The sequence below is a fragment of the Crinia signifera genome, chromosome 3 (genome assembly GCF_055691185.1).
Source record: "Crinia signifera chromosome 3, ASM5569118v1, whole genome shotgun sequence".
NCBI lineage: Eukaryota > Metazoa > Chordata > Amphibia > Anura > Myobatrachidae > Crinia > Crinia signifera.
In genome coordinates this window covers 215,190,130-215,216,320 of record NC_139219.1, presented here as the reverse complement: position 1 = coordinate 215,216,320, position 26,191 = coordinate 215,190,130, and the positions used below count along the sequence as shown (strand labels likewise).

The 26,191-nt window shown below is 45.9% G+C and overlaps 2 protein-coding genes across 4 annotated transcripts in view; one reads left to right on the top strand and one right to left on the bottom strand.

Moving 5' to 3' along the window:
* CHRD (chordin) overlaps nt 1-26,191 on the bottom strand; it is a 204,489-nt gene that overhangs the window by 128,241 nt on the left and 50,057 nt on the right. The window lies entirely within an intron of this gene.
* Nucleotides 14,126-26,191, top strand: part of THPO (thrombopoietin) — a 48,551-nt gene continuing 36,485 nt past the window's right edge. Inside the window, exon 1 of the mRNA XM_083177392.1 lies at nt 14,126-14,580. Within this exon, the coding sequence (XP_083033518.1) occupies nt 14,568-14,580 (13 nt within the window). The 5' untranslated portion in view covers nt 14,126-14,567. The remainder of the gene's footprint in view (nt 14,581-26,191) is intronic.

Sequence of the window (26,191 nt, the reverse complement as noted above, 5' to 3'; positions counted from 1 at the left end):
GGAGCAAGATAGTGAGTCTAAGTCCACACATCAACACTTCATTATTGATCCAGTGGCCTTCTCCGCAACGGGAGTTTCTAATCTCACGCCCCCTACAGGGAAAAGATTTGTAAAGCCAGCTCTAAGAAAGAAGTTGCTCTGTTGGGCGCATTCTTCAAAATTCGCTGGCCATGCAGGCATTCAGAAAACTTACGAGTTTATCACCAGGTCCTACTGGTGGCCGTCCCTCAAACAGGATGTACAGGACTTTGTATCCTCTTGTGCTAAATGTGCCCAGCACAAGACCAGTCGTCAGTCTCCTCCTGGGCAATTGATGCCACTGTCAGTGCCACATCGTCCTTGGACGCATATTTCTATGGACTTTGTAACTGATCTTCCAGAGTCTGACAAGTTCACCACCATCTGGGTGATTGTTGATCGGTTCACCAAGATGGCTCACTTCGTTCCCCTCACCGGTCTTCCATCAGCTTCCAAGCTGTCCCAGCTCTTCATCAAAGAGATATTCAAGCTTCATGGACTGCCTCTTGAAATCATCTCCGATAGAGGAGTCCAATTCGTAGCCAAATTCTGGCGAAGCCTGTGCTCCTTGCTTCAAATCAAGTTAAAGTTTTCCACAGCCTACCACCCTCAAACCAATGGCCAAACGGAGAGGGTGAATCAGGACCTTGAAGCATTTCTCCGCACATATGTCTCTTCTTCCCAAGATGACTGGGCTCAACTCCTTCCATGGGCAGAGTTCTGCCATAATAACCAATATCATTCTTCATCAAATGTCACTCCATTCCTTGCCAACTATGGGTTTAATCCTCGAGTTCCTGACTTTACTCTGCAACCTGTGTCCTCTGTTCCAGCGGTCGACACGACCATCCGGCAATTCGTCAAATCCTGGAAGCTCATTCGTTCTTCACTTCTGAAGGCTTCAAGCAGGTACAAAAAATTTGCCGACAGGAAACGCAGAGCTGTGCCAGCCCTCCGTCCAGGAGATCGAGTCTGGTTGTCAACCAAGAATCTTCGATTGAGAGTGCCATCGATGAAGTTCGCTCCCCAATATATTGGTCCTTTCCCAGTTGAGCGAGTCGTCAATCCAGTAGCTTACAAGCTCAAGTTGCCGCCCTATTTGAAAGTGCCAGCTACATTCCACATTTCGCTGCTCAAGCCGCTGATTCTGAATCGCTTTCATTCCAAGCTCCCCAAGGCTCCTAAGGTTTGCACCCAGCGTGGAACAGAATATGAGGTCAGTAAAATTTTGGACTCTCGCATCCGATATGGTCGTCTGCAATATCTGATCGATTGGAAGGGCTACGGCCCCGAAGAGCGATCATGGACCAATGCCATCGATGTCCATGCTCCCAGACTCATCCGGGCGTTCCACTCCAAGTTTCCCCGCAAGCCTAAAAGGTGTCCTGGGGCCACCCTTAAAGGGGGGGGGTGCTGTCACGATCCGAGCTGTCAGACAGACTTTCTTACCAGCTAAGTGCCTCCGCAGGTTCAGTTTGCGGTCCAGACGTCATCTCTGCCGGCGTCCTGTCTCCCAGTGACAGTCCCCAGTGCACGGCAATCCACCTGTCCGCCGCCATTGCTCCCAGTATCCAGCATGGTGTGCACAAACACACTTTCCCGCCACAGCAGACATGGGGGCTGCCATGTTCTTTCCAGTCACATGTCTGTGCTGTCCAATCCTGTTGGTTCTGATCTCCCTGTCATACTTCCTCGGCCAATCCTGGCCACCCAGTGGGGATAAGTATGCTGGGAGCTCTCAGAACCATTGCTAGTGCTTCAGTTGTCTCCTGTGTATGGTCAGCTGTCCTTGTCTCCGTGCAAGTGTATTTCTCTGCTGGTGTTGTCTTCCATGCTGCAGTGTATTCCAGGTTATTCCATCTCCTGTTGAAGTCCAGGTTATTCCATCACCTGTGAGCCTGCCTCGTCAGCCCAGCGACCAAGCCTAGCTCCGGGACTCTGGTCCTCCGATGCTCCAGCATCATCCGCCTCCGATGTTCCACCATCGATATTCCGATATTCCGGACCCACAGTCAAGCTTCCGTCCGTCATTCCGGACCCACAGTCAAGTTCCTATCTTCCGTCCGTCATTCCGGACCCACAGTCTCCATATCCGATATCCATCCGATGTTCCACCATCGATACCATATCCATCACATCTGTAAAGTATTGCAATCTGCATGAACTGTCATTACTCCTGCATACTTTACTGCCTGTACCGTTACAACCTTCTGCATAATAAATCTGGTTGTACTTTTACCTCTGACTGCTTATTGGCTCTGGGTGCACTGTCGCGCAGTCCATGCGCAAGGGTCCTCTCCAACCTCCCCGGTTCAGGTACCGGTCCAGGTCCCCACCAGAGGTCTCAGTCTTGTCGACTAAGCCCCCTGGTGTGACAGTAAGCACTAGCCAAATGGATCCAGCCGCAAACCAAGCATCTCCACCCAGCCCTGTACAGCAACTGGCTGTTCGCTTGGATCAGCAAGAGGCTGCGCAGAGCCAAGTGATTCATTGTCTGCAAGATCTGTCTTCCCGGCTGGATAAGCTACAGACCACTCTCAGTGGCCCTGAGCCTGTCAGAGAACTTCCAAGTCCCGTTCATCCTCCTGCAATGGCTGCTGCACCTCGCCTTCATCTGTCTGTCCCCACCAAGTATGATGGGAACCCCAAGACCTGCCGAGGTTTTCTCAATCAGTGTGAGATTCACTTTGAGCTGCAACCCAGCAACTTCCCTACTGAAAGGGTCAAGATTGCCTATATCATCTCCCTCCTGTGTGGAGCAGCGTTAGAATGGGCGTCTCCCTTATGGGAAAGATCTGATGCCATCCTGTCCAACTACGAGGACTTCGTGTCAACATTCCGGCGTATCTTCGATGAGCCTGGGCGATCAGCATCTGCCTCCACTGAACTCCTCCGTCTCAGACAGGGATCCCGCTCCGTCGGGCAATATCTGGTCCAGTTCCAGATTCTGGCATCTGAACTCTCCTGGTGTGATGGGGCCTTATACGCAGCTTTCTGGCATGGTCTATCCGACCGTATTAAGGATGAACTCGCTACCAGAGACTTACCTTCAGGTCTAAGTGACCTTATATCTCTATGTATCAAAGTAGACCTACGCTTTCGAGAAAGGGCTGTAGAACGTCACAAGAGCGCTCCAGTTAAAGTGCCAACTCCTCCGCCTTCTTTATCCACTGCTCCCGCGGTCCATTCCAAAGAAGAACCAATGGAGATAAACCGTTTCCGTTTGTCTCCCGGAGAACGTCGACGTCGTCGGTTGGCACAGCTCTGCCTATATTGTGCCGATCCTGCACATCAAATTTCTGCATGCCCAAAGCGTCAGGAAAACTCCTCCTCCTAGCCCGTCAAGGAGAGGGTAGGCTAGGAGTAATTAAGTCCTCTCTATCAGCAACCGATTGCATCCTTCCAGTTTCCCTGCAAGTTGGTCAGCATTTCAAGACTGTCTCCGCACTTCTTGATTCCGGTGCCGCTGGCAACTTTGTTACTGCAGAACTGGTCCGCAAGTGGGGGTTGCCCACTGAAAGTCTTCCCAAGACTGTCTTCCTTACTGCTGTGGATGGCAGTAGGATTCCTGATGCGACAGTCTCCCGCAGAACTTTGCCACTTACAGTGAAAGTGGGAGTCCTGCACACTGAACTTTTGTCCTTCCTGGTTTTACCCCGAGCCACTCATGCTCTGGTTCTGGGTTTACCCTGGCTCCGTCTTCACAATCCTCGTCTTGATTGGAAGACATCTGAAATCCTTTCCTGGGATCCTTCCTGCTCCGGTACCTGTCTCCAAAAGGTACTCCCAGCTCGTCATTCTTCAGCCGATGCAGCAGACCTTCCGCCTCTTCCCTACCAAGAGTACTCAGATGTATTCAGCAAGTCTGGCGCTGATATCCTACCTCCTCACAGACCGTGGGATTGCCCTATCGACCTCATCCCAGGCAAAGAACCACCCAGAGGTAGAACCTATCCTCTCTCTCTTCCAGAGACTCAAGCCATGACCGATTACATCAAGGAAAATCTGGCAAAGGGATTCATCCGTCCTTCGACTTCTCCTGCTGGCGCAGGATTCTTCTTCGTAAAGAAGAAGGATGGAGGCCTACGTCCCTGCATTGATTATCGCGGCCTCAATGACATCACAGTAAAGAACCGATATCCGTTACCCCTCATCACCGAGCTGTTTGACCGTGTCAGCGGTGCAACCATCTTCACAAAACTTGACCTGAGGGGTGCATATAATCTCATCCGCATACGAGAGGGTGACGAGTGGAAGACGGCGTTTAATACCAGAGACGGCCACTATGAGTACCTCGTCATGCCCTTTGGGCTCAGCAATGCCCCAGCCGTGTTCCAGCACTATGTCAATGAGATTTTTCGGGACATTTTGTATCGACATGTAGTTGTATATCTCGATGACATTTTAATCTATGCCAATAACAACACAGAACATCGTTATTGGGTAAAAGAGGTTCTGTCCCGGCTGCGAGCAAATCATCTCTACTTTAAACTGGAGAAGTGTGTCTTCGAGGTGAAGTCTATACCCTTCCTAGGGTACATTGTCTCCGGTTCTGGTCTTCAAATGGACCCAGGAAAACTGCAGGCCATCCAAGATTGGCCAATTCCCTCTTCGCTGAAAGGTATTCAACGTTTCCTGGGTTTTGCCAATTATTACAGAAAATTCATTCGTAACTTCTCTTCTATTGTGGCTCCCATCACTGCCTTAACGAAAAAGGGGTCTAATCCAGCGAAGTGGCCGGCGGAAGCCATCGAAGCCTTCCATCTGTTGAAGCAGAGGTTCACTTCAGCTCCTGTTTTAAGACAACCTGATACCACCTTGCCCTTTATTCTCGAGGTTGATGCCTCCTCCGTGGGTGTTGGGGCAGTCCTCTCGCAGAAAGCGCCCGATGGACGTCTTCATCCCTGTGGGTTCTACTCCCGTAAGTTCCTGCCTGCAGAGCGTAACTATGCCATCGGTGACCAAGAGCTTCTCGCCATCAAATTGGCATTAGAAGAATGGAGATATCTTCTAGAGGGCGCTGTTCATGAGATCACAATTATCACAGACCACAAGAATCTTCTGTATCTCAAGTCTGCTCAATGTTTAAACCCCCGTCAAGCCAGATGGACACTTTTCTTTTCCAGGTTTCGTTTCAAGCTGTCATTCTGTCCAGGGACACAAAACCGAAAAGCTGATGCCCTTTCCCGCTCATGGGAGCAAGATAGTGAGTCTAAGTCCACACATCAACACTTCATTATTGATCCAGTGGCCTTCTCCGCAACGGGAGTTTCTAATCTCACGCCCCCTACAGGGAAAAGATTTGTAAAGCCAGCTCTAAGAAAGAAGTTGCTCTGTTGGGCGCATTCTTCAAAATTCGCTGGCCATGCAGGCATTCAGAAAACTTACGAGTTTATCACCAGGTCCTACTGGTGGCCGTCCCTCAAACAGGATGTACAGGACTTTGTATCCTCTTGTGCTAAATGTGCCCAGCACAAGACCAGTCGTCAGTCTCCTCCTGGGCAATTGATGCCACTGTCAGTGCCACATCGTCCTTGGACGCATATTTCTATGGACTTTGTAACTGATCTTCCAGAGTCTGACAAGTTCACCACCATCTGGGTGATTGTTGATCGGTTCACCAAGATGGCTCACTTCGTTCCCCTCACCGGTCTTCCATCAGCTTCCAAGCTGTCCCAGCTCTTCATCAAAGAGATATTCAAGCTTCATGGACTGCCTCTTGAAATCATCTCCGATAGAGGAGTCCAATTCGTAGCCAAATTCTGGCGAAGCCTGTGCTCCTTGCTTCAAATCAAGTTAAAGTTTTCCACAGCCTACCACCCTCAAACCAATGGCCAAACGGAGAGGGTGAATCAGGACCTTGAAGCATTTCTCCGCACATATGTCTCTTCTTCCCAAGATGACTGGGCTCAACTCCTTCCATGGGCAGAGTTCTGCCATAATAACCAATATCATTCTTCATCAAATGTCACTCCATTCCTTGCCAACTATGGGTTTAATCCTCGAGTTCCTGACTTTACTCTGCAACCTGTGTCCTCTGTTCCAGCGGTCGACACGACCATCCGGCAATTCGTCAAATCCTGGAAGCTCATTCGTTCTTCACTTCTGAAGGCTTCAAGCAGGTACAAAAAATTTGCCGACAGGAAACGCAGAGCTGTGCCAGCCCTCCGTCCAGGAGATCGAGTCTGGTTGTCAACCAAGAATCTTCGATTGAGAGTGCCATCGATGAAGTTCGCTCCCCAATATATTGGTCCTTTCCCAGTTGAGCGAGTCGTCAATCCAGTAGCTTACAAGCTCAAGTTGCCGCCCTATTTGAAAGTGCCAGCTACATTCCACATTTCGCTGCTCAAGCCGCTGGTTCTGAATCGCTTTCATTCCAAGCTCCCCAAGGCTCCTAAGGTTTGCACCCAGCGTGGAACAGAATATGAGGTCAGTAAAATTTTGGACTCTCGCATCCGATATGGTCGTCTGCAATATCTGATCGATTGGAAGGGCTACGGCCCCGAAGAGCGATCATGGACCAATGCCATCGATGTCCATGCTCCCAGACTCATCCGGGCGTTCCACTCCAAGTTTCCCCGCAAGCCTAAAAGGTGTCCTGGGGCCACCCTTAAAGGGGGGGGGTGCTGTCACGATCCGAGCTGTCAGACAGACTTTCTTACCGGCTAAGTGCCTCCGCAGGTTCAGTTTGCGGTCCAGACGTCATCTCTGCCGGCGTCCTGTCTCCCAGTGACAGTCCCCAGTGCACGGCAATCCACCTGTCCGCCGCCATTGCTCCCAGTATCCAGCATGGTGTGCACAAACACACTTTCCCGCCACAGCAGACATGGGGGCTGCCATGTTCTTTCCAGTCACATGTCTGTGCTGTCCAATCCTGTTGGTTCTGATCTCCCTGTCATACTTCCTCGGCCAATCCTGGCCACCCAGTGGGGATAAGTATGCTGGGAGCTCTCAGAACCATTGCTAGTGCTTCAGTTGTCTCCTGTGTATGGTCAGCTGTCCTTGTCTCCGTGCAAGTGTATTTCTCTGCTGGTGTTGTCTTCCATGCTGCAGTGTATTCCAGGTTATTCCATCTCCTGTTGAAGTCCAGGTTATTCCATCACCTGTGAGCCTGCCTCGTCAGCCCAGCGACCAAGCCTAGCTCCGGGACTCTGGTCCTCCGATGCTCCAGCATCATCCGCCTCCGATGTTCCACCATCGATAGTCCGATATTCCGGACCCACAGTCAAGCTTCCGTCCGTCATTCCGGACCCACAGTCAAGTTCCTATCTTCCGTCCGTCATTCCGGACCCACAGTCTCCATATCCGATATCCATCCCATGTTCCACCATCGATACCATATCCATCACATCTGTAAAGTATTGCAATCTGCATGAACTGTCATTACTCCTGCATACTTTACTGCCTGTACCGTTACAACCTTCTGCATAATAAATCTGGTTGTACTTTTACCTATGACTGCTTATTGGCTCTGGGTGCACTGTCGCGCAGTCCATGCGCAAGGGTCCTCTCCAACCTCCCCGGTTCAGGTACCGGTCCAGGTCCCCACCAGAGGTCTCAGTCTTGTCGACTAAGCCCCCTGGTGTGACCAGTCCCTCCCAACTTAAGCGGAGCCACTGTGGGCGTGGTCTGGTGCTGAGGCCCCTCATCATCATTTTTGGGGTGTACCCAGTGATCAGCTGGACAGACTCCGGCTCCACTCCCTGCACTGATAGATGACCTGCGCATGGGCATGGCAAGTATTCAGTAATCACCGGCCGATCTACTTAGTAGAGCAGCAGCGATCACCGGCTACAACAACTGTCCCCCCTGCCCACGGGACATCAATGTTAGTTAATTTTGTGAGTCCAGTGTCCCCCTGTGATTTCTATTTAAACAATGTGATCATATGCCGGATTGCGCCTTACATCTAGGAATGGTGAGTACTGAGGATTAGTGCTTTATGTTTATTAGATACATTTATTAATTTGTCTTTTGTAATGACATTTTCTCATGCACCCTGTTTTAATTGTTTCCCTAGGTGCTTTACATCAGGTATGTTGTTAACTGTCTCACCTTTAAAAATTGGTTGCTGTGAGCACTAGACCAGATAGCATACCTGTTAGCTATTTTTATGGTAATTATTTTGAGCAGTAGAGTAGGACCTGTAGAAAAATGGGGTTCCTTGAGGAGTGCTGCAGGCTTAAATTGATTGATCAATACATGAACTAAATCTCCATGTGGATTATATATATATATATATATATATATATATATATATATATATATATATATATATATATACAGGGCTATTTCTGTGCAGGCTCCAGCAGGAACTGTGGCCCTTATTCTAGTTCACTCTATCTGACAAAATATTTCTTAGATGGACAAAACCATGTGCACTGCAGGTGAGGCAGGTGTTACTTGTGCAGAGATAATTAGATTTGGGTGGGGTTTTACACCTGCCTCACCTGCAGTGCACATGGTTTTGTCCATCTAAGAAATATTGGTACTTGTGAGTTATCTGGGCGCCCGATTTTTGATCGTATACGCATCGCATCGCGTCGCATCGTGTGTTAACCAAATGGCATGCGATGCGACGCGACGAGATCACCACCCGAACCCGATTTTACATCGGGTACCATCTAATCTGATCACGTCGCATCGCATGTTAACCACATGGCATGCGATGCGATGCGATGCGACAGCACCCGATTTTAGCAGGGCAAAACCCCCAAAAAGTGACACAATGTCAATCCCATCCCCATTGTTAACGCCACTCCACTATCAATGTGAACCCGAAGCGTGGCGAGCGCAGCGAGCCCGCGAGGGGCGGCGGTACGCGTCCTCCGACCTTTTCATGCCCTACTATCCACTGGGGCGTGGAGTGAGAATAGAATAGTGTGGCGAGCGCAGCGAGCCCCGCGAGGGGACACGGATACCTTCACAGGTGAGCGCATACTTTCATGGGCTTCACAGATATCCGTGTCCCCTCGCGGGGCTCGCTGCGCTCGCCACGCTTCGGGCTCGGTGGCTCGCTGCGCTCGCCACACTATTCTATTCTCACTCCACGCCCTAGTGGATAGTAGGGCATGAAAAGGTCGGAGGACGCGTACCGCCGCCCCTCGCGGGCTCGCTGCGCTCGCCACGCTTCGGGTTCACATTGATAGTGGAGTGGTTGTGAACATCCAATATCATTCATCAATATCATTCATATCTGACACATTAAGGACAACTGAATTTAAGGGAATAACTGTGTAATTAACATATCTCAGAAATAAATTATAATAACAATCAACACATACCACACAATAATTAATCACCGTAATTATTTATCTAGCAAAGTGAGCGCATGTAGAATGCGGTTAAATGCGCTGTCTCCCGCCAGACTCTTTCGCCACACAAACTCCTGCATATAAGAGTCCAGGTGATGGCGGGCTGTGCCCCGCTGGCGTTTGTTCCGCCATTTTGCACAACCCCACAGTCTTTCGATGTTTTGGGTGTGTGCACCAGTGTCTGGGTCCACAAAATTGTAGCGATGGTTGACTCTCAAGTGACTGTAACCAGCCCGCTCCAGTTCTGGAGTTTTGTATGCCCGCCAGCAATCGCTGACAATTGTGCTTCCAGGCGCGATGTGCTCCACAATTGCATTGATCAGAGTTGTCGCATCTCGCTTCGCAACTGGTAGCATAAAACAGTCCCCTGTTTCCCGGCACACTCCTCCAAACACCCACTGCTGTGGGAGAACTCTGCCGACATTGGCTTGTCTTTTCACAAAGAGTGTCTCATCCACTTCCACTATTTTCCCTGGTCCACCAATCTGGCGTTGAGGCTGGGACATCAGGTCGCATTGACATGCCTCTCGCATCAATGCATTATAAAAGATTGTACTTTTATTACAGATTTTCAAATTCTTTGTACAAAACTCTATAGAAGTGAGTTCATCACACCAACAGTATATGAAGCGCAGTATTGTCATAAACGGCAGCCTGCATCCGGGATAGAATAGCGAGGCCCGCAGACTCTGCTTTTTCCCGCAACTTTTTATGTAGCAGCGCCATTTGCGCTCTTTTATAGACAGGCGCATAGGGTGGCCATTTGGACATGTGGCTGTGGATGGAAGCAGCCCTTTGTCCTGCAGGAATTGAACTGTATCTTCTTCAGTTTTAGGGAGGCTGAAGATACCGTCCACCAAAGCCATATTGGGAAATAAGGTGTAAGGGGCAAAATGGGGCAATATTGGGGCAAATGTCAGAAATTTCACCTCACAAATAGTCTGAGACACACCAACACTGGAAATCACTTGTTCTCTCCTCTCAAAACTACCTCACACTGATTTTCTGCCAGATGTGGCAGAGGGCGGGTTTAAAAATGGGCGGGAAGTGTTAAAATCGCGTCGCGTCGCATCGCATCCCATTGTATACCATACAATAAGCATACGATGCGACGCGATACGACGCAATGTAAAAATCGCGTCGCATCGCGTCGCATCGTATGCTTATTGTAATGACATTCAATTACCACATCGGGCACCCGGATAACTCACAAGTACCGAAATATTTTGTCAGAAAGAGTGAACTAGAATAAGGGCCACAGTTCCTGCTAGAGCCTGCAAAAAAATAGCCCTATATATATATATATATATAAAGACAGGAGTCCGGCACACACAAAACGCGCAACCGCGCTTCAAGAAGTCCGTACTTTACCGGGTGCCCTCACTGGGTAAGTAGATACGGCAGGTTGGGGGTGCGGCACTCTCGGCGAGAAGAACGATGCTGTACACAAATCTTAAGGCAACGTTTCAATGTCCTTTATTTGGACATTTTCGTCAGGCATAACAGGTGAACATTACGTACAAACATTTATACACCGCCGTGCGTGCAAGATCCAGCGTGCTCCAAGATGCCGGAATATGACGTCAGTCCCGTAAGACTGCGTGCTCCCCGTCACAATGGTAACTATAAACAATACACAAATACATACAAACAGCGATACATAGAAACAAGTTATACACTATCAATCATAGACTATACAAAGTTGTTCTGAATGAAATAACTTAGCATAAATACCGTTATAGTCATACATGGAGATCTCCATGTATGACTATAACGGTATTTCTGCTAAGTTATTCCATGGTGACGGGGAGCACGCAGTCTTACGGGACTGACGTCCTATTCCGGCGTCTTGGAGCACGCTGGATCTTGCACCCACGGCGGTGTATAAATGTTTGTACGTAATGTTCACCTGTTATGCCTGACGAAAATGTCCAAATAAAGGACATTGAAACGTTGCCTTAAGATTTGTGTACAGCATCATTCTTCTCGCCGAGAGTGCCGCACCCCCAACCTGCCGTATATATATATATATATTTTTTGTTGTGTGATCTGTATGATCAAGGCTGACTGTCCAAGATAGTGGTGTTGTGCTTTGCGAGATAGGAATTAACCTGTTATTTGCTGGCACTATAGTCACTGACTGAACAGGCTATAAGGTATTTCCTGATTGCATAGGTGTAATGTATTGGCTTGATTACAGCCCTATATAGGTGTGAGGCCTGTGGCTTGTAGATCAGTTGCATTCTATGTGGGATACAGGACGCCATGATTAAGGGCCTGGAATAGGTCCGAAACGTCGGCTTACTATATGTCTTTCCAGTGATGGAATAAAAAGCACTTGAAGTATTGCTGTTTGGTGAGTGCCCTGATTTCAAAATTTTGTGGACTTGGACCATATTGAAAAATGTGTGCCTGATGGGAGCACCACCTGTGATGATTTATGACCGTGAGTGCATTGGAAACAATACTGTATATATATATATATGTGAGAGAAAGACCTTCGTTTGCGCTATTGTCAGCGGCTACTCTATAAGACCTCCCTGTTAGTGGAGGACAACATCAACGGATATGTGCACAAGAAATGGATATAGAGAGCGCTATATGAGAACCTCCACCTTCGTGTGATATTCAACAGTGGGTACAGATTCTTACAATATGTAAAATGATTTTATTAAAACATGGATGACATAATCGATGTCAGACACTATTAACATTACTAATGATACATTGGTAATACAGAGATTTCCAGTGAGTCGAGACCCAACGCGTTTCATCGCTAAACGACTTCCTCAGGGGTAATAGACTCTATGAGAATATAAACAGCCCTTTAGATACTTATAGTTATTTGTAATCTGTGGTGCTTAACGGTATATATATATATATATATATATATATATATTTCTTTCTGAAATAAAAGAATATTCATTTTAACAGATTGTGCATCTTTTTTGCGAATACGTTCAACGATGGATATATGAAGTGTCTCTCCAGAATGTTTTTCTGATTGTATTAAAATAATCTGGGTGGTACCATATGTATATTGGTTTGTGTGCTCGAAAAATATTCTTGCTGTTTGTTAATCTGTTGTCTCTTACTAGCAGAGGGACATCTCTAGAGGGACAGTGAGAACTACTTTTGGACCGAAACCTCAACTTTGTACCAGTTGTATCTGTTCTTAAATGCAGATCTGTTGGCCTTAAAATGATACTGTCCACCAGGCAGAGAGGACCTAATTATGAACAGTTTATGATGGTATACAGAGCATACCCATACTTAACCATCTAGTGCTGTCGGTTTGAATATACGCGGATAAAAAGAAAAGACCTCAACACTAATACAATCACTATTAGAGAAATTCTAAAAACAAAAGTGTGACTTAGAGTCTATAAAGGATCTGTTGTTTTAACGGCTTGTTGGGGTACATCCTGTTTGAAAGAGTCGTGGAAGTTGTGTCAAAACTATCTGCGAACCCCTGATGAAGTCCCTTGCAGGGATGAAACGCTTTGGCAACGTTTGTTTGCTATTCTGAAAATATCTGAAATACACTATTGAAGTTTTTATAGTCTGGAATAACCACCTCTACTGAGTGAAATAAGAGACTTTTTAATAAATGTTTATAAATTTGGGACTTTACTTTGAATTTAACTAAAGGCTATTATAGAACCAATCACTAAAGGTCTAAGCAAGGGCGCCAACTTACAACTGCTATATATATATATATATATAATATATATATGGATATGAAGCAGTACGTACACTCAAATCTATCAACTGGGACATGCTGAAGCCATATAAAAGTAGTAATCGTAGAATTAGAAGCCAGCACAGCAAGGTAAGTAACAAAAAAAAAAGTTTTATAGTGCAATAATCAATAGTGGAATAATCCCATCAGGGGGGCAAATGGTGGACACACCAGCAAAAAAATACAAAGTCCATGTACAGTAGAGTTACCACATCCACTCGATGTATACATGGTGGTCAACCGGTAGGGTCACTGATGCCCGACGGCCGTTTCGATGTGCTATCACAGTCCTCAGGAGCTCCTCCTCAGAAGAAAGGGGGTTCAGAGTGCACTTATCAAGGTAACCACAACATGTAAAATAACAATCGTTTTATTAAAAAATGACGCCTTTCTTCTTTCATCTCTTAAACCTCCTATATATATGTATACCTCCTAAGTGTCCCCTAAAATTTTTTATGTGATTGTCCCGCTATCACTAAGAGTCCCCATGTCACTCTCTGTACTGCTTAGCATGTGTGCAGTGACTATTCACATGAGACAGAGGGGCTGGGGGCACACCAGCAGCTGATAGAGCAATGGCTATGCTCCCATAGTGATGTCAAAGGGGACGTGGTTGGTGATCGCGGTGTTGCTGCTAAGCCATGCCCATTTGACTTCTGTGATGTTGAGAATTGCCCATGCATGTGAATGCTTGTTGTATTTTTAGCTGGATCATCCATTAGACAAACCAGGGCCTAGGGCTGGACCCAGTGGACACTGAGGAAGCCAGGATTCCCGAATCCTATTTCTATGTTTTCAGTTATTTTTGAAGGCTAGATTAGGGAATGGGGCCCAAACCAGTAAATTGCTTACTAGGGTCCGTCTCATTGAGTCCTACTCCTGCTCTCCTATATGACATAGCGTGAAGTTGGTTTTGTTGTAGAGCATGATACACCTACGTCATGAAGAACATTTTGTGATAGTAGAACTAATACCAATGAGTCACTTACTGCTCTCTATGATCTGTCTTCCTCCTTTTATTCCTCCCCCTGTGTCTTGACAGCCGGAATGTCTCTGAGATATGTGCTCTGTCACACACAGGACCATGTTCTCATTTTTGCCCAATGCACTGACATCTTTCAGAACAACAGGATGTGGACATTTCTGGCACTTGGCAAGGATTTGAGATAGTGTTCTCAGTTCAGTTTCTTATTCCTAGAGTCAGACAAAGATCCTGAAACTTTAATTTATTTCTGATCCACTCTTGCATTGTATGTAGTGGTCACATTTCTAGCTCACATTTTTTAAGGGAGCCGTATAATTTTCTTCTGGTTTTTCCCCCCTGGATATTACATCTCGACCACGTCTTCTCAATGTCTTCCCCATAAAGTTCTTTTTTTCTACATTCTGCTTCTGCTAAACCAGCTCTTACTTTCTGTATAAATGGAACTGGGACATGGATATATGCGCTACCAAAAACACAACAATGGTGACCATATAGAAACTGGCTGGGGATGGATATAAATCGTAAGTATTACAGATGTAGCTTTCTGCTGCACTTTCACACATATTCTATTGTAGAACATGCAAATAATTTGGAGATTGGAATGTAAAGTGTTACTAGTCCAGTCTATCAGATAATATGCTCGGGGCCACTAGGCTATATTGTATTGGAAAAGTCACAGTGGAGTACAGTAAATCACATACCTCGTATCCCAGATAAGCACACATGGGGGGAATTTACTAAGATGGGATTTCTATTCACATGGGATGTTGCTATGGAAAACCAGTCAGAAAGTACTTATTTATTTAGCACCGTCTAGAAGATAATAGATAACATCTAATTGGTTGCAAAGGTTGACAATGGGAAGGTCGATATGATTTTTCCCTAATTTTCTGTGTCTATGTCAACGTAAGTTGACATGGACACCCCATCAGTGTACTGCTGCACTCGCCATGCTTCGGGCACAATATCCTGTTCTCCCTCCACACCCTAGTGGATGGTAGGGTATAACATACCGCCTGTATTTGAAAAAAATATGTGAAAAACTCATGTTGACCGTTTAACTGTCGACCTTCCTATTGTCGATGTAATGCTTGTGTTGACCTTCTGACCCTGTCGACCTTAGGCCTGTTGACTTATTTCATGTGTCGACCTAAGCCATGTCGACCTTTAGTTGTCGACCCAATGCACGTCGACCTTCATACTGTCAACATAACGAGTATATCCCTAACAGATTGGACAGAAAGCTAAAAGAATAAATTTTCCTATGTTTCAGTGGAGGACGCAATGAATCGCCTTATATTATTTATTTATTAACAGTTTCTTATATAGCGCACACATATTCCGCAGCGCTTTACAGAGTATAGCTGCCCATTCACATCGGTCCCTGCCCCAGAGGAGCTTACATTCTATATTCCCTACCACATGTACACGCACACACAGACATTCTAGGGTTAATTTTGTTGAAGCCAATTGACCTACAAGTATATTTTTGGATTGTGGGAGGAAACCGGAGTACCCAGAGAAAAGCACGGGGAGAATATACAAACTCCGTACAGTGAGGGCCATGGTGGGGATCAAACCCTTATGTAATGTAATGTATTTGAATATAGAGCAATTTGTCCAAATGAGTCACGCTGGCATACGTTTGTGAAAGTCACTGACTTTCCTGTTAATCCAAATTTCCGCTAGAGGCTATATTTGTATTGCTAGCATCTGTTTACATTGCAAAACAATTAGACAATTAATAGTATTTTCAACATACCTGGCAAGTGCTCTATTGGGCTGTGTGTAAATTGGGTCTGTGCGCAGAATATGCAGCTGATCATACTATGCTGTAGTGCAATCGTGCAAATGCAAACATTTTATTGTATGCATTACAAATACTACAGTATGTGCTCGTACTGTACCTATTGTACACAATTATTGAGCTTCTCTATTTTTATATTCACTAATTCTGTAATCTGGAATCCTATTATTAACCCCTTCCCGACATATGACGTACATTTACGTCATATGTCGGTTGCGGGGGAATCAAGCCAGCTCACGGAGTGAGCTGGCTTGAAAGAGAGCAGGTAATGGCTGTATATTACAGCCAGGTACCTGCTCTCACGGCCACGAGCGGCGAGTTCGCCGATCGTGGCCGTTTAACCCTTTAAGCACCGCGGGCAAAGCGCCCGCAGTGCTTAAATAGCTGATCGGAGGGGGGCGCCCCCCTCCGGCGCCGATCGGGGCCCCCCGCGGCGAGATCGGAGGGTGCCGATCGGTTGCCATGGCAGCCAGGGGTCTAATGTAGACCCCTGTGCTGGCCGTGTCAGCATTCCTATTACATCCTGCCTGAGGCAGGATGTAATAGGAAGTGCTGAAAATCACTATGTTCAGCCATAGAGCTCTATGGCTGAAGCTAGTACAGGCGATCGCGCCCCCTAGTAGTCAAGTAAACTAGGGGGCCTTGTAGTAAAAGTAAAAAAAAAAAAAAAAATAAGTTTAAAAAAAAAAAAAAAATTAAAAAATATTAAAAGTTCAAATCACCCCCCTTTCCCCATTTCACAAATAAAAATAAATAAAAAATAAAAAAAATAAACATATTTGGTATCGCCGCGTTCCTAAAAGTCCGATCTATTAAAATATAACATTAGTTATCCCGCACGGTTAAAGGCGTAAACGGAAAATAATTCCCAACGCGAAAACTACGTTTTTTGGTCGCATCGCCTACCCAAAAAAAAATAACTAAAAGAGATCAGAAAGTCGCCCATATCCCATAATGGTATTAATTAAAAAGTACACTTCAGCCCGCAAAAAATGAGCCCTCACCCAGGTCCGTAGGTGGAAAAATAAAAAAGTTATAAGCCGCAGAACATGGCGACGCGACGCAAATTAGAAAAACCGTAAAATTTTCTATTTTTTTTTTAAGTGGTAAAACATAACGAAAACTATATAAGTTTGGTATCACCGGAATCGTAACGACCCATAGAATAAAGATAACCCATCATTTTAAACGAACTATGAACTCCAAAAAAAACGTAACCAGCGCAAAATTGTGGAATTGCGTTTTTTTTCTTTTTTACCCCACATTGAATTATTTCCTGATTCCCCAGAATATTATACGGTATAGTAAATGGTACCATTAAAAAGTACAACTTGTCCCGCAAAAAAAAAGCCCTCATGTGTCTATATAGCCGGAAAATTAAAAAAGTTACGCTTATTTGAACGCGAGGAGGTGAAAAAAAAAAATTAACAAAAAAGGCCTCGTCGGGAAGGGGTTAATAAACATCGTGCAAGGTCACAGCAAATAGCCATTGTGGTGGCTTGTAAACACCCGCAGCAGCACTGCAGACTCTCCCCCTTATGGTTCTGCCAAGAATTTTGTGCCATATAGATGGGAGTTCTATTGAACATGGGATGTTGCCCATAGCAACAAATCAGATTCTAACTATTGTCTTCTAGAAGGTGGTAAAAAAATAAGAAATAGAATCTGTTTGGTCGCTATGGCCAAAATACATTCTTTAATAGAACTCCCATTTAGTAAATGTACCCATCAGTGTATGATGACACATCTATACCAAGTCAGAGGTCAGGTGTGATCTCAGACAGTGATGCCTTCACAGGGCCCAAGTAGCTCACACCATACTTGCCTACTTTTGAAAACTAATACCAGGGAGATTATAGTTGGAAATAGAATTTTGCATAGTGCCCCATTGAGGGGGTGTGTCATGCTCCACCCAAAGGGCGTGTCTAGTTCCATATATGGAGATATTGTGAAAAGAGATTGTGAACGTTGCACCTAGAAGCGTGGGTGTGTACTGCTATATCTGAGAGGAATCTTTTAAAATTAATTATATTCAAATGTAGATGAGCCCCCCAAAGCAGTTAGTAAGAGCTGCTATACTTGGTAAAGTGCTGGGAAATGGCTCTGATGATTCAATGTAAATGTATCTATCTCTCATTCCTTTTTTCCTCAAAAATGTAACAGTGTAATGTGGGCTAGATGAAATGAGAGAGATTGCTAGACTAATTAGGGAGAGAGGGAGATTGCTGCTATTTCAGGGAGTCTCCTGCAGAATGCAGGAGAGTAGGCAACTATGGCTCACACTGCAGGACTTGTCACAGACTGTACCAGCATGGGACCTGGCATATTAACCCTCAAAAGGGTTTAAGGGCTCTTCCATGTTGCATTTTCTTGGATTCAGGTTATGCATTAAATACAGCCTTTCCTATTTTAAAACATTTGTTTTTCATCATTTTTTTAATAAATGCACATAAAAAGTGTGCTTATATGTGGTGATTTCATTGGTGACCTTTGCTGCTTATGAAACATGTCGGCCAACTGTCTAAGGTAGGTTATTAACTCCCAGTATCATCAAATATACCATGCCTGAGTGATGCCTCAGTAGCAATTGATGATGGGAAATGTCTGGATGGGGAGTGGCAGTGGCAAACGCAGGATTTTCAGAAGGGGGTTTCCAGAGGGGCGGAGCAAAGCACGGAGATGGACACTTAGGTGACCCAGTATATGCCGGGTCAGTTAAAGTATTATAGATAGACCAAATGTATATAAATAATAATAATAATACACACACACACACATATATATATATATATATATATATATATATATATATATATATATATATATACAGACATAACAGCAGTGTAGACCCCTGGGCATAGCAATGTATTGGGGCCCCTACCGATCCTCCAGCAGTAGGGGTGGGGGATGTTTTGATGTCCCGCGACTGGTAGGGGGTATTATATCAACTGCTCAGCATGTAGGGCCTGGATCAGTAATTTCCACTAATTGCCCTTTTACTGCACAGATGGTGGGAGATGGGGTGGGAGAAGGGGGCATTGGGCTGAATACATTACTTCCAGGGTGGTAGAGGATATTTAATATGCAGAGGAGGGGTGTATAGTGGAGTGGGCTTATTATTCATAATTTTCTGGTGGGAGGACAGCTTGCTTGACTGCAGATATCTCCAGTTCCCAGAAATAGATTTCTTAGATTTTAATGGAATTAAAAACTAGAGAATCCCACCTACCAAATGGTGTTGGAGACTAGGGGATCAGAGTTCAGGAGGCAAAACAATCTGCCAACAAGAATATAAAACTACATACCAGGTGTGTGGAGCTGGAGCAGTAACCAACTGCTGGAAGGCTGATGTCTCTGGTTCTGGGAACAGTAGAGACAAGCTACTAGTGTCCATCAAAGGGGAAGAGTCTCAGCTTTTGGAATATATCCTCAGAAAAACTCTAAGTCAGAGAGAACCTGAAATATCTGACTGAGCACTAATATATTTCATGCCTCCGGGCAACTGGGTCGAACTTACACTGCTGCCTGACAGGCTGACTCAGGGCCGCTGAGAGGGGAGGGGAGCGGGTGCTAATTACCCGGGCCCGGGCTTGCTGGAAGGGCCCTGGTCCAACCCCCTAATTCCCCCTCAGTCACTCCCGGGCAGCAGCAGCACACACGTGCTGTGCTGACAGCATGAGCGACTCACTGACAGTGTGAGAGCTCATGCTGAGCCTGCTGTCAGCACAGCACATGGGCCCTTATTCAGAATCGTGCGGTACGGCCCGCGTGCGGCCGTACCGCCGATGTTTTTTGTCTGCACATGCGCAGAGGTCATTCTGCGCATGTGCAGCCCCCTTCGCCGCAGACGGATTTCGTCCGCCGCAAAGGGGGCGGATAGGGGCGTGAGGGGCTTCAGCCCCTCATTTCCCTATGTGTACGCCCCGCGTTTCATGGGCGTTCCCATGCAAACGCGGGGCGTATGCATGGTAATGAGGGCATGACGCCCTCATTACCATGACATGGGGGCGGAAAGCTGACGTCGCCGGATGTCAGCTTTCAGCCCCCTTACAAGCTCCCACACGGACGATTGTCCGTGTGGTCTGAGCTTGCGGGAGCTGCCGCGGCGTGCGGGCCTGCCTTCGATGGTCGTCGACCATCGAAGGCAGGGGGCAGCTCCCACCATGGTGGAGGCGTAGCCTCCACCATTTTTGAGCGGATCGCCAGCCGTCCGTGTATGGACGGCCGTGGCGATCCGTCTGGTGGGCGGCCCTTGGTTTGTGCGGTCGGAGCCCCGTGTGCGGCTCTGACCGCACCAACCAGAATAAGGGCCATGGTGTGTGCTTCTGCTGCTGAGGGGGGAGGGAGAGAATACCAACAACCCCCCCTCGACTTTAGACTGTTTTTTTCACTCCCTAAACATTTTGGGGATGTGGCTTAATCTCTGTAAATGGCCACGCCTTCCGTGATTAGGTCACGCCCCAAAATTTTACCGTGGCCCGTCATAACTCTCGGCTGCCCTGGGCTGATTAGCTGAAAGCATCAATATCACTGCCATTATCAGACAGTGTATGGCAACAATATTGGTTGTTGTCAGGATGCGAGATATTGGTCTGTTAGGCAGACAGTTTATTTTAGGGTATATACCCAGCACTGCCATTTTTTATTTAATGAACCTCACATTAATTTACTGATGTAAAAGACTTGTCATTTTAAATTAATAAAGTGAGCCCTGGCTTGGCAATACAAAATACATTATCAATCTCTACTGCTCAGCACATGGGCATATTTATCACAGGGTAGCCGATTTTTTTAATCCGGGAGAAGCCTGGAGAGGAGACTTTCTGCAGGAGTTCGGGGGATGGGGCTTGAGCATGACATCAGTAAGCCCCACCCTCATGGAGTAAAATGACTCGATTTGCCGATCTCCGTGGAGGGGGTGGGGGAGTGACTGCGATTATGACACTTTAGCCCCACCCCCTCACCAGAGATCGGCAATTTGGCATATTTATTTAAACAGCGTGGTTAGAGGGGGGGGGTGCAATCAGGGACGGGGAGCGGGGGTCCACCAGAAACCGGGAGGGTTACCCACCCGATTAGAAAATGCTCCTACATCGCTCCATGTGTAGGGGCCATAGAGACCCACGCTTTGTTATCTCCCAGCGCTTAATATCCAGCATGCTAGATAAATCTAGTTACATCAGCAGAGAACATTGGCCCTGACAGATCACTCAGCACAAATTACTGACACATCGCTGTGCAGCGTTGTGTGCTGAGTAATCTTGCTGAAATTGCTCAGCACAGTTGCCACATGTGTAGGCTCCTTAAGTTTTTATTAACACAGAGATCAGCCTGTGACATATATGGCTGATCAAAAGGCCCCATACACTGGGCCGATTTGTCCTAAGGACAATTCAGACCAGTTTTCCCTTGATGTGCCATATTTACATTCAACAAATCTCATGTGATTTATTGCATGTAATTCCAGGGAGCTTCTGCAGGGGGGGGGGGGGGGTGCAGGCAATGGGGTCCATGGTGGTGGTGGCATGGGACAGGCAGCTCGTAGTGGCGGGCAGTGGTAGTGGGCTCCGTCCGAGCAGCATCAGAGGCTGAGAGCTTGTAGCTGCATTTTGCCGGGTGGCGGGTTGGGATGCGGCTGCTGAATACTTTGAAATGACTGGCAGGAAAACAGTGATTGGCTGAGAGAATTCTCTCAGCCAATCAGTGGCCTCCCATCTGATTGGCTGAGAGAATTCTCTCAGTCAATCAACGTCTGGCCAGTTATTTAAAAATATTCAGCAGCCGCATCCCACCTCGCCGACCGGAAAAATGCTGCTACAGGCTCCCAGCCCCCGGCACTGCTAGGATGGACCCTACTGCCCTCCACTATGAGCTGCCCGTCCCCGCCCCCCCCCCCCCCGACACCACCAGCTGGCTGGACCCTCTCACTAGGTGCTGCCCGCCCACGGACCATGCTACCTGCCCCCTGCCACATGGACTCTGCTGCTGGCTGCACATGTGTGGCAGTGATGATTCACCAATGGCACACACCTAGAATTGGACCCGGCACATTGTGAGTGCTAAAAAGCACCCGCGATGTGTCAGTTATGGGTCCGATTGCAAGACATCTGATGTCCCGCTGGTGCGACCACAGGTTCCAGGTCCGATAACACTATCTCAAGATAACGTTATTATAACAGACATCCCATCTTTAAACTTTTTATTTCATAAATTTATGCCAATCGCATTTCCCATTACAAGTATGGTTATTAGGAAATTTGATATTAAAGGCTTGGAGGAGAATTTTCCACATTAGTATCCCTTATACACATTTCTAACTGTAGTGCCCTATACATCTAGTTCTACCTAAAATTACAGGTGTTCCATCTTGTCTTCTCCTCTCACACACACTTTAATCCCTATAATAGTGTTCTCACAAGTAAGGGTTGTGGTCAAATAATAGTATCTACAATTCAAATTACCATATATACTCGAGTATAAGCCTACTTTTTCAGAACATTTTTTATGCTGAAAAAGCCCCCCTCGGCTTATACTCGAGTGAGGGTCCCACTTGAGTCAATAAGGTTTCCCAGTTTTTTTGTTGTAAATCTAGGTGCCTCGGCTTATATTCGGGTCGACTTATACTCGAGTATATATGGGTACTCCACATAGTAGCATCATTTTTTTTTCACATTACACCCTGATTCATAGTACACCACACAGTAGTGACCCTTATTCATGTTACATTACTCAGTAGTACCCTTTATGCATGTTGTGACACACAGTAGTTTCCCTTATACACAATGCACACAGTACTGTCCCATTTACACAATTCCCACAGTAGTTGTTCCCCTTACACTTAATGCCCACAGTAGTAGTGCAACTCATACACATAATGCCCACAGTATCCGTACCACTTATACACATAATGCCCACAGCTGTAGTGCCCCTTACAGAAAATTCCCACAATACTACTGCCTCTTACACATTATGCCCACAGTATTACCGCTTACAAACATACCCACAAGAGTGCTGCTTATACACATAATACCCACAGTAGTGACTTTTATACACATATTGCCCACAATAGTAGTGTCCCTTACATGCATAATGCCACCAGTAGTGCACATATACACATCTCTGTCACTCCAGTAGCTCACCGCCCTTTGTCTCTACAACAGAATCCCAGACTCCCTGTGTCTTTTCAACCTACTTATCTTATTGACTTCTTCAAATCAGTGGTGGTGATGGCATAACATCACATCACATAAAAGGAAGGAAAAGGAATCCGCTGGAACCTGTGGAGGGGTCAAACGCCATCTGACAAACATAACATATTTGAGTACAAGGAGAGATGGGGATTAGGTGGAGGAGAACTGTGGACTTATCAGGACCTAAAGAAGGGGGAGGTGGCTGCAGCATGTCAGTGGCACCTGCATCTGCTATTGGCTTGGGTAGTGGGGCTGTTTTTCTGTTGGAATACGTGTGCAGGGCTGTGGTGGTGATAGTTCCACCTACCGTTACAAGTGGTGGAACTCATTTCCAACCTATTCTCCCCCCACTTTAGCCTCTGGGTTTATTGAACCAATTAAATCTAGAGACATGAATTACACCGACTGCATGGCTGCAGTATAGTAATTAGTATCAAGTATGCTGTGTTGCTGAAGTATGAACTTATTTATTTATTACTAGCTATGTATGTATATAGTGAACACATATTTTGTAGGGTTTTCCCAGTAAATATTTGACCTTTTGTACCAGTTCCTGCCCCACTTGAGCTTGCAATCTATGTTCTGTACACGCATACATAAACACTCTGGTTCATTTTTTGTTTAATTGCCAATTAACCCACCAGTATATTTTTGGAGTGTTTAAAGAAAATGGAGAAAATTCATGCAAAGACAGGGAGAATATACAAACTCCACACAGAGCCATAGTGATAGACCTCAGGGCTTTGCTGTGCTGTGACTAGCAATGAATTACTATGTTTGATGCAAGGTTACAGTATAATTAGTAGTAACATGTTTGCAGCATTGCTACAGTAAAATATATTATAAAATATAGTATTATATATGGCTGCCAGTCCCTGGAACAACCCTGAACTAGTGCTGTTGTGAAAGGGTCTGATGCCCCAGGATTTCAACCCTGCTAGCTACCAGGGTTGGTCCCAGGACCTTCCAGGGTTACTGGCTGGTATGAAAGGTGCTGGGATATGTCCCTCCTTCCCGTGTTGCCTTTGCTGATGCTGATTGGCTATGCAGGGCAACTTCCTATTGTTGTGGATTTCCAGAGATGCTTAGAGGCATCACACAGCATGCAGGAAGTAGGGATGGCCATCGACCATCGATGATTTGAAATCATCGATGGTTCATGGCCGATGTCAAATACTTTTGCCATCAATGGGGGAGAACCAGATGGTTTCCCTCCATCGACGGAACAGCAAAACTATGTTTTGCTTTTTTTTTTTTAAATGCTAATTTATAACTCCGCCCTCTGACATCCACGAAGCATCGCCCCTTGTGTTTTGATTGGCCCACAGGCCAGTCAATCAAACACAACGGATGACCATCGATATGCAAAAATATCGATGGTCAGCCATTGCATAGTTTAGCACTATCGATGGCCAGTTGCAGAATTGCCATCGATGGCAACCATCCATGGCAATGGCAACGATGGCCATCCCTAGCCGGAAGACACTGTGCAAGCTCTGTAGCACAACAGACCCCAGCAATGCTATATAACCCCTGAAAGCCTGCAATGTCTGCAAAGGCCCGCTCTTGCTCTCTCCCTCTACCCTCCCTTTCTCTAATGATCTCATCTTTGTGGGCCTAAAAAGGTAAATTTCTAATGACATTCTCATGCAGGGTCATCCCATGCTCAGTATGAAAGGTGCCAACCTGGGATGTCCCTGCTTTAAAGCATGTGTAAAAGGGGCCCAACCCGGGAATGTCCCTGCATGTCCCTAAAATTTATTTCCTGGGTTGGTCTCCGCATTTCTGATGTGAAAGGGGTATAAGGGGCCACATATGGGGTTAGGCTGTGTTGAAGCATCTTTCTTATCAATTAACTTGTGTGAAACAGGTGATGGCTATCATACATTATGAGGGAAGTCCAGAAACAGAGCAATGTATCCCTCCTGGAGAGGGTCATGTTGGGAGGTAGGATACTTACCGAAAAGGTTGCATCACAAGCCCCGTGATACCAACCCGATAGATTTTGACTCTATTACAGATTATTGAAAAGAATATATTCACCGAGGTGAACAGAAACAGGCGCTGAAGGGATGGGATGTAGAGCTAGCTGCTCAAACCTCATACAAACGAAAAAGAGAAAAGGTGGTGGAGCGCTTACCTACAAAATTCTCACAACTTGATCATTTGAGTATCACATTAAAATAAATTTATTATAAAACAATGTATATTTACGACAAATGAAATATATGCACACATAATATTAATTTTATGTGTGCATATATTTTATTTGTCGTAAATATACATTGTTTTATAATAAATTTATTTTAATGTGATACCCAATTGAGCAAGTTGTGAGAACTTTGTAGGTAAGCGCTCCACCACCTTTTCTCTTTTTCGTTTGTATCCATTACAGATTATGCCAAATAACTGCCGCTTACCTACATGGTCATTGTCAGAAGGTACTCAGTAGGACAAATGTATAAAGGTGCCCATACACAATTATTGTATACAATATTGTACACAATATCACATTTCAGTTTTGCGATGAGATGAGATCTAGTTCAAAGAGTATTGGTGCCCACACACGCACCGATCCCGGCGGTGCGATGCTATTCGATGGGGTGCGCACTCCCGCGGCACCTCATCGCACAGTACAAAAAGTATGTGCTGCACATACTTTTTGTACTAGCTTTTTATCACATAGCATCGCATTGCATGCACATCGCATGCACAAGGCATACGATGCAATGCTATGTGTGCTAGTTAAGCACAGAATGCATGCCGGGATCGATGCGTGTGTGGGCACCATATGTGCTGCACATACGTTTTATACTAGATCTCATCTCATAGCAAAACCAAGATGATATAAGATAAGATGCAATATTGTATACAATATTGTATACAATAATTGTAACGTGTATCTGCACCTTTGCATTTTAAGTCTGAGGTTGTGATAACTGCATGAATCTAACCAAATGAAAAATACTGGATTTTTTTGCATTTTGCTTTGATTTCACTATAAATTGCTTATACATGGTTACAGCTATACTAAAGCTGGGTACACCTTAAGGGCCTGATTCAGCGAGCCCTGAAACGCCCCCCGTTGTCTGGCCAAACGTCAGCCCTAGACTATAAAATTAAAAATTTTCACTG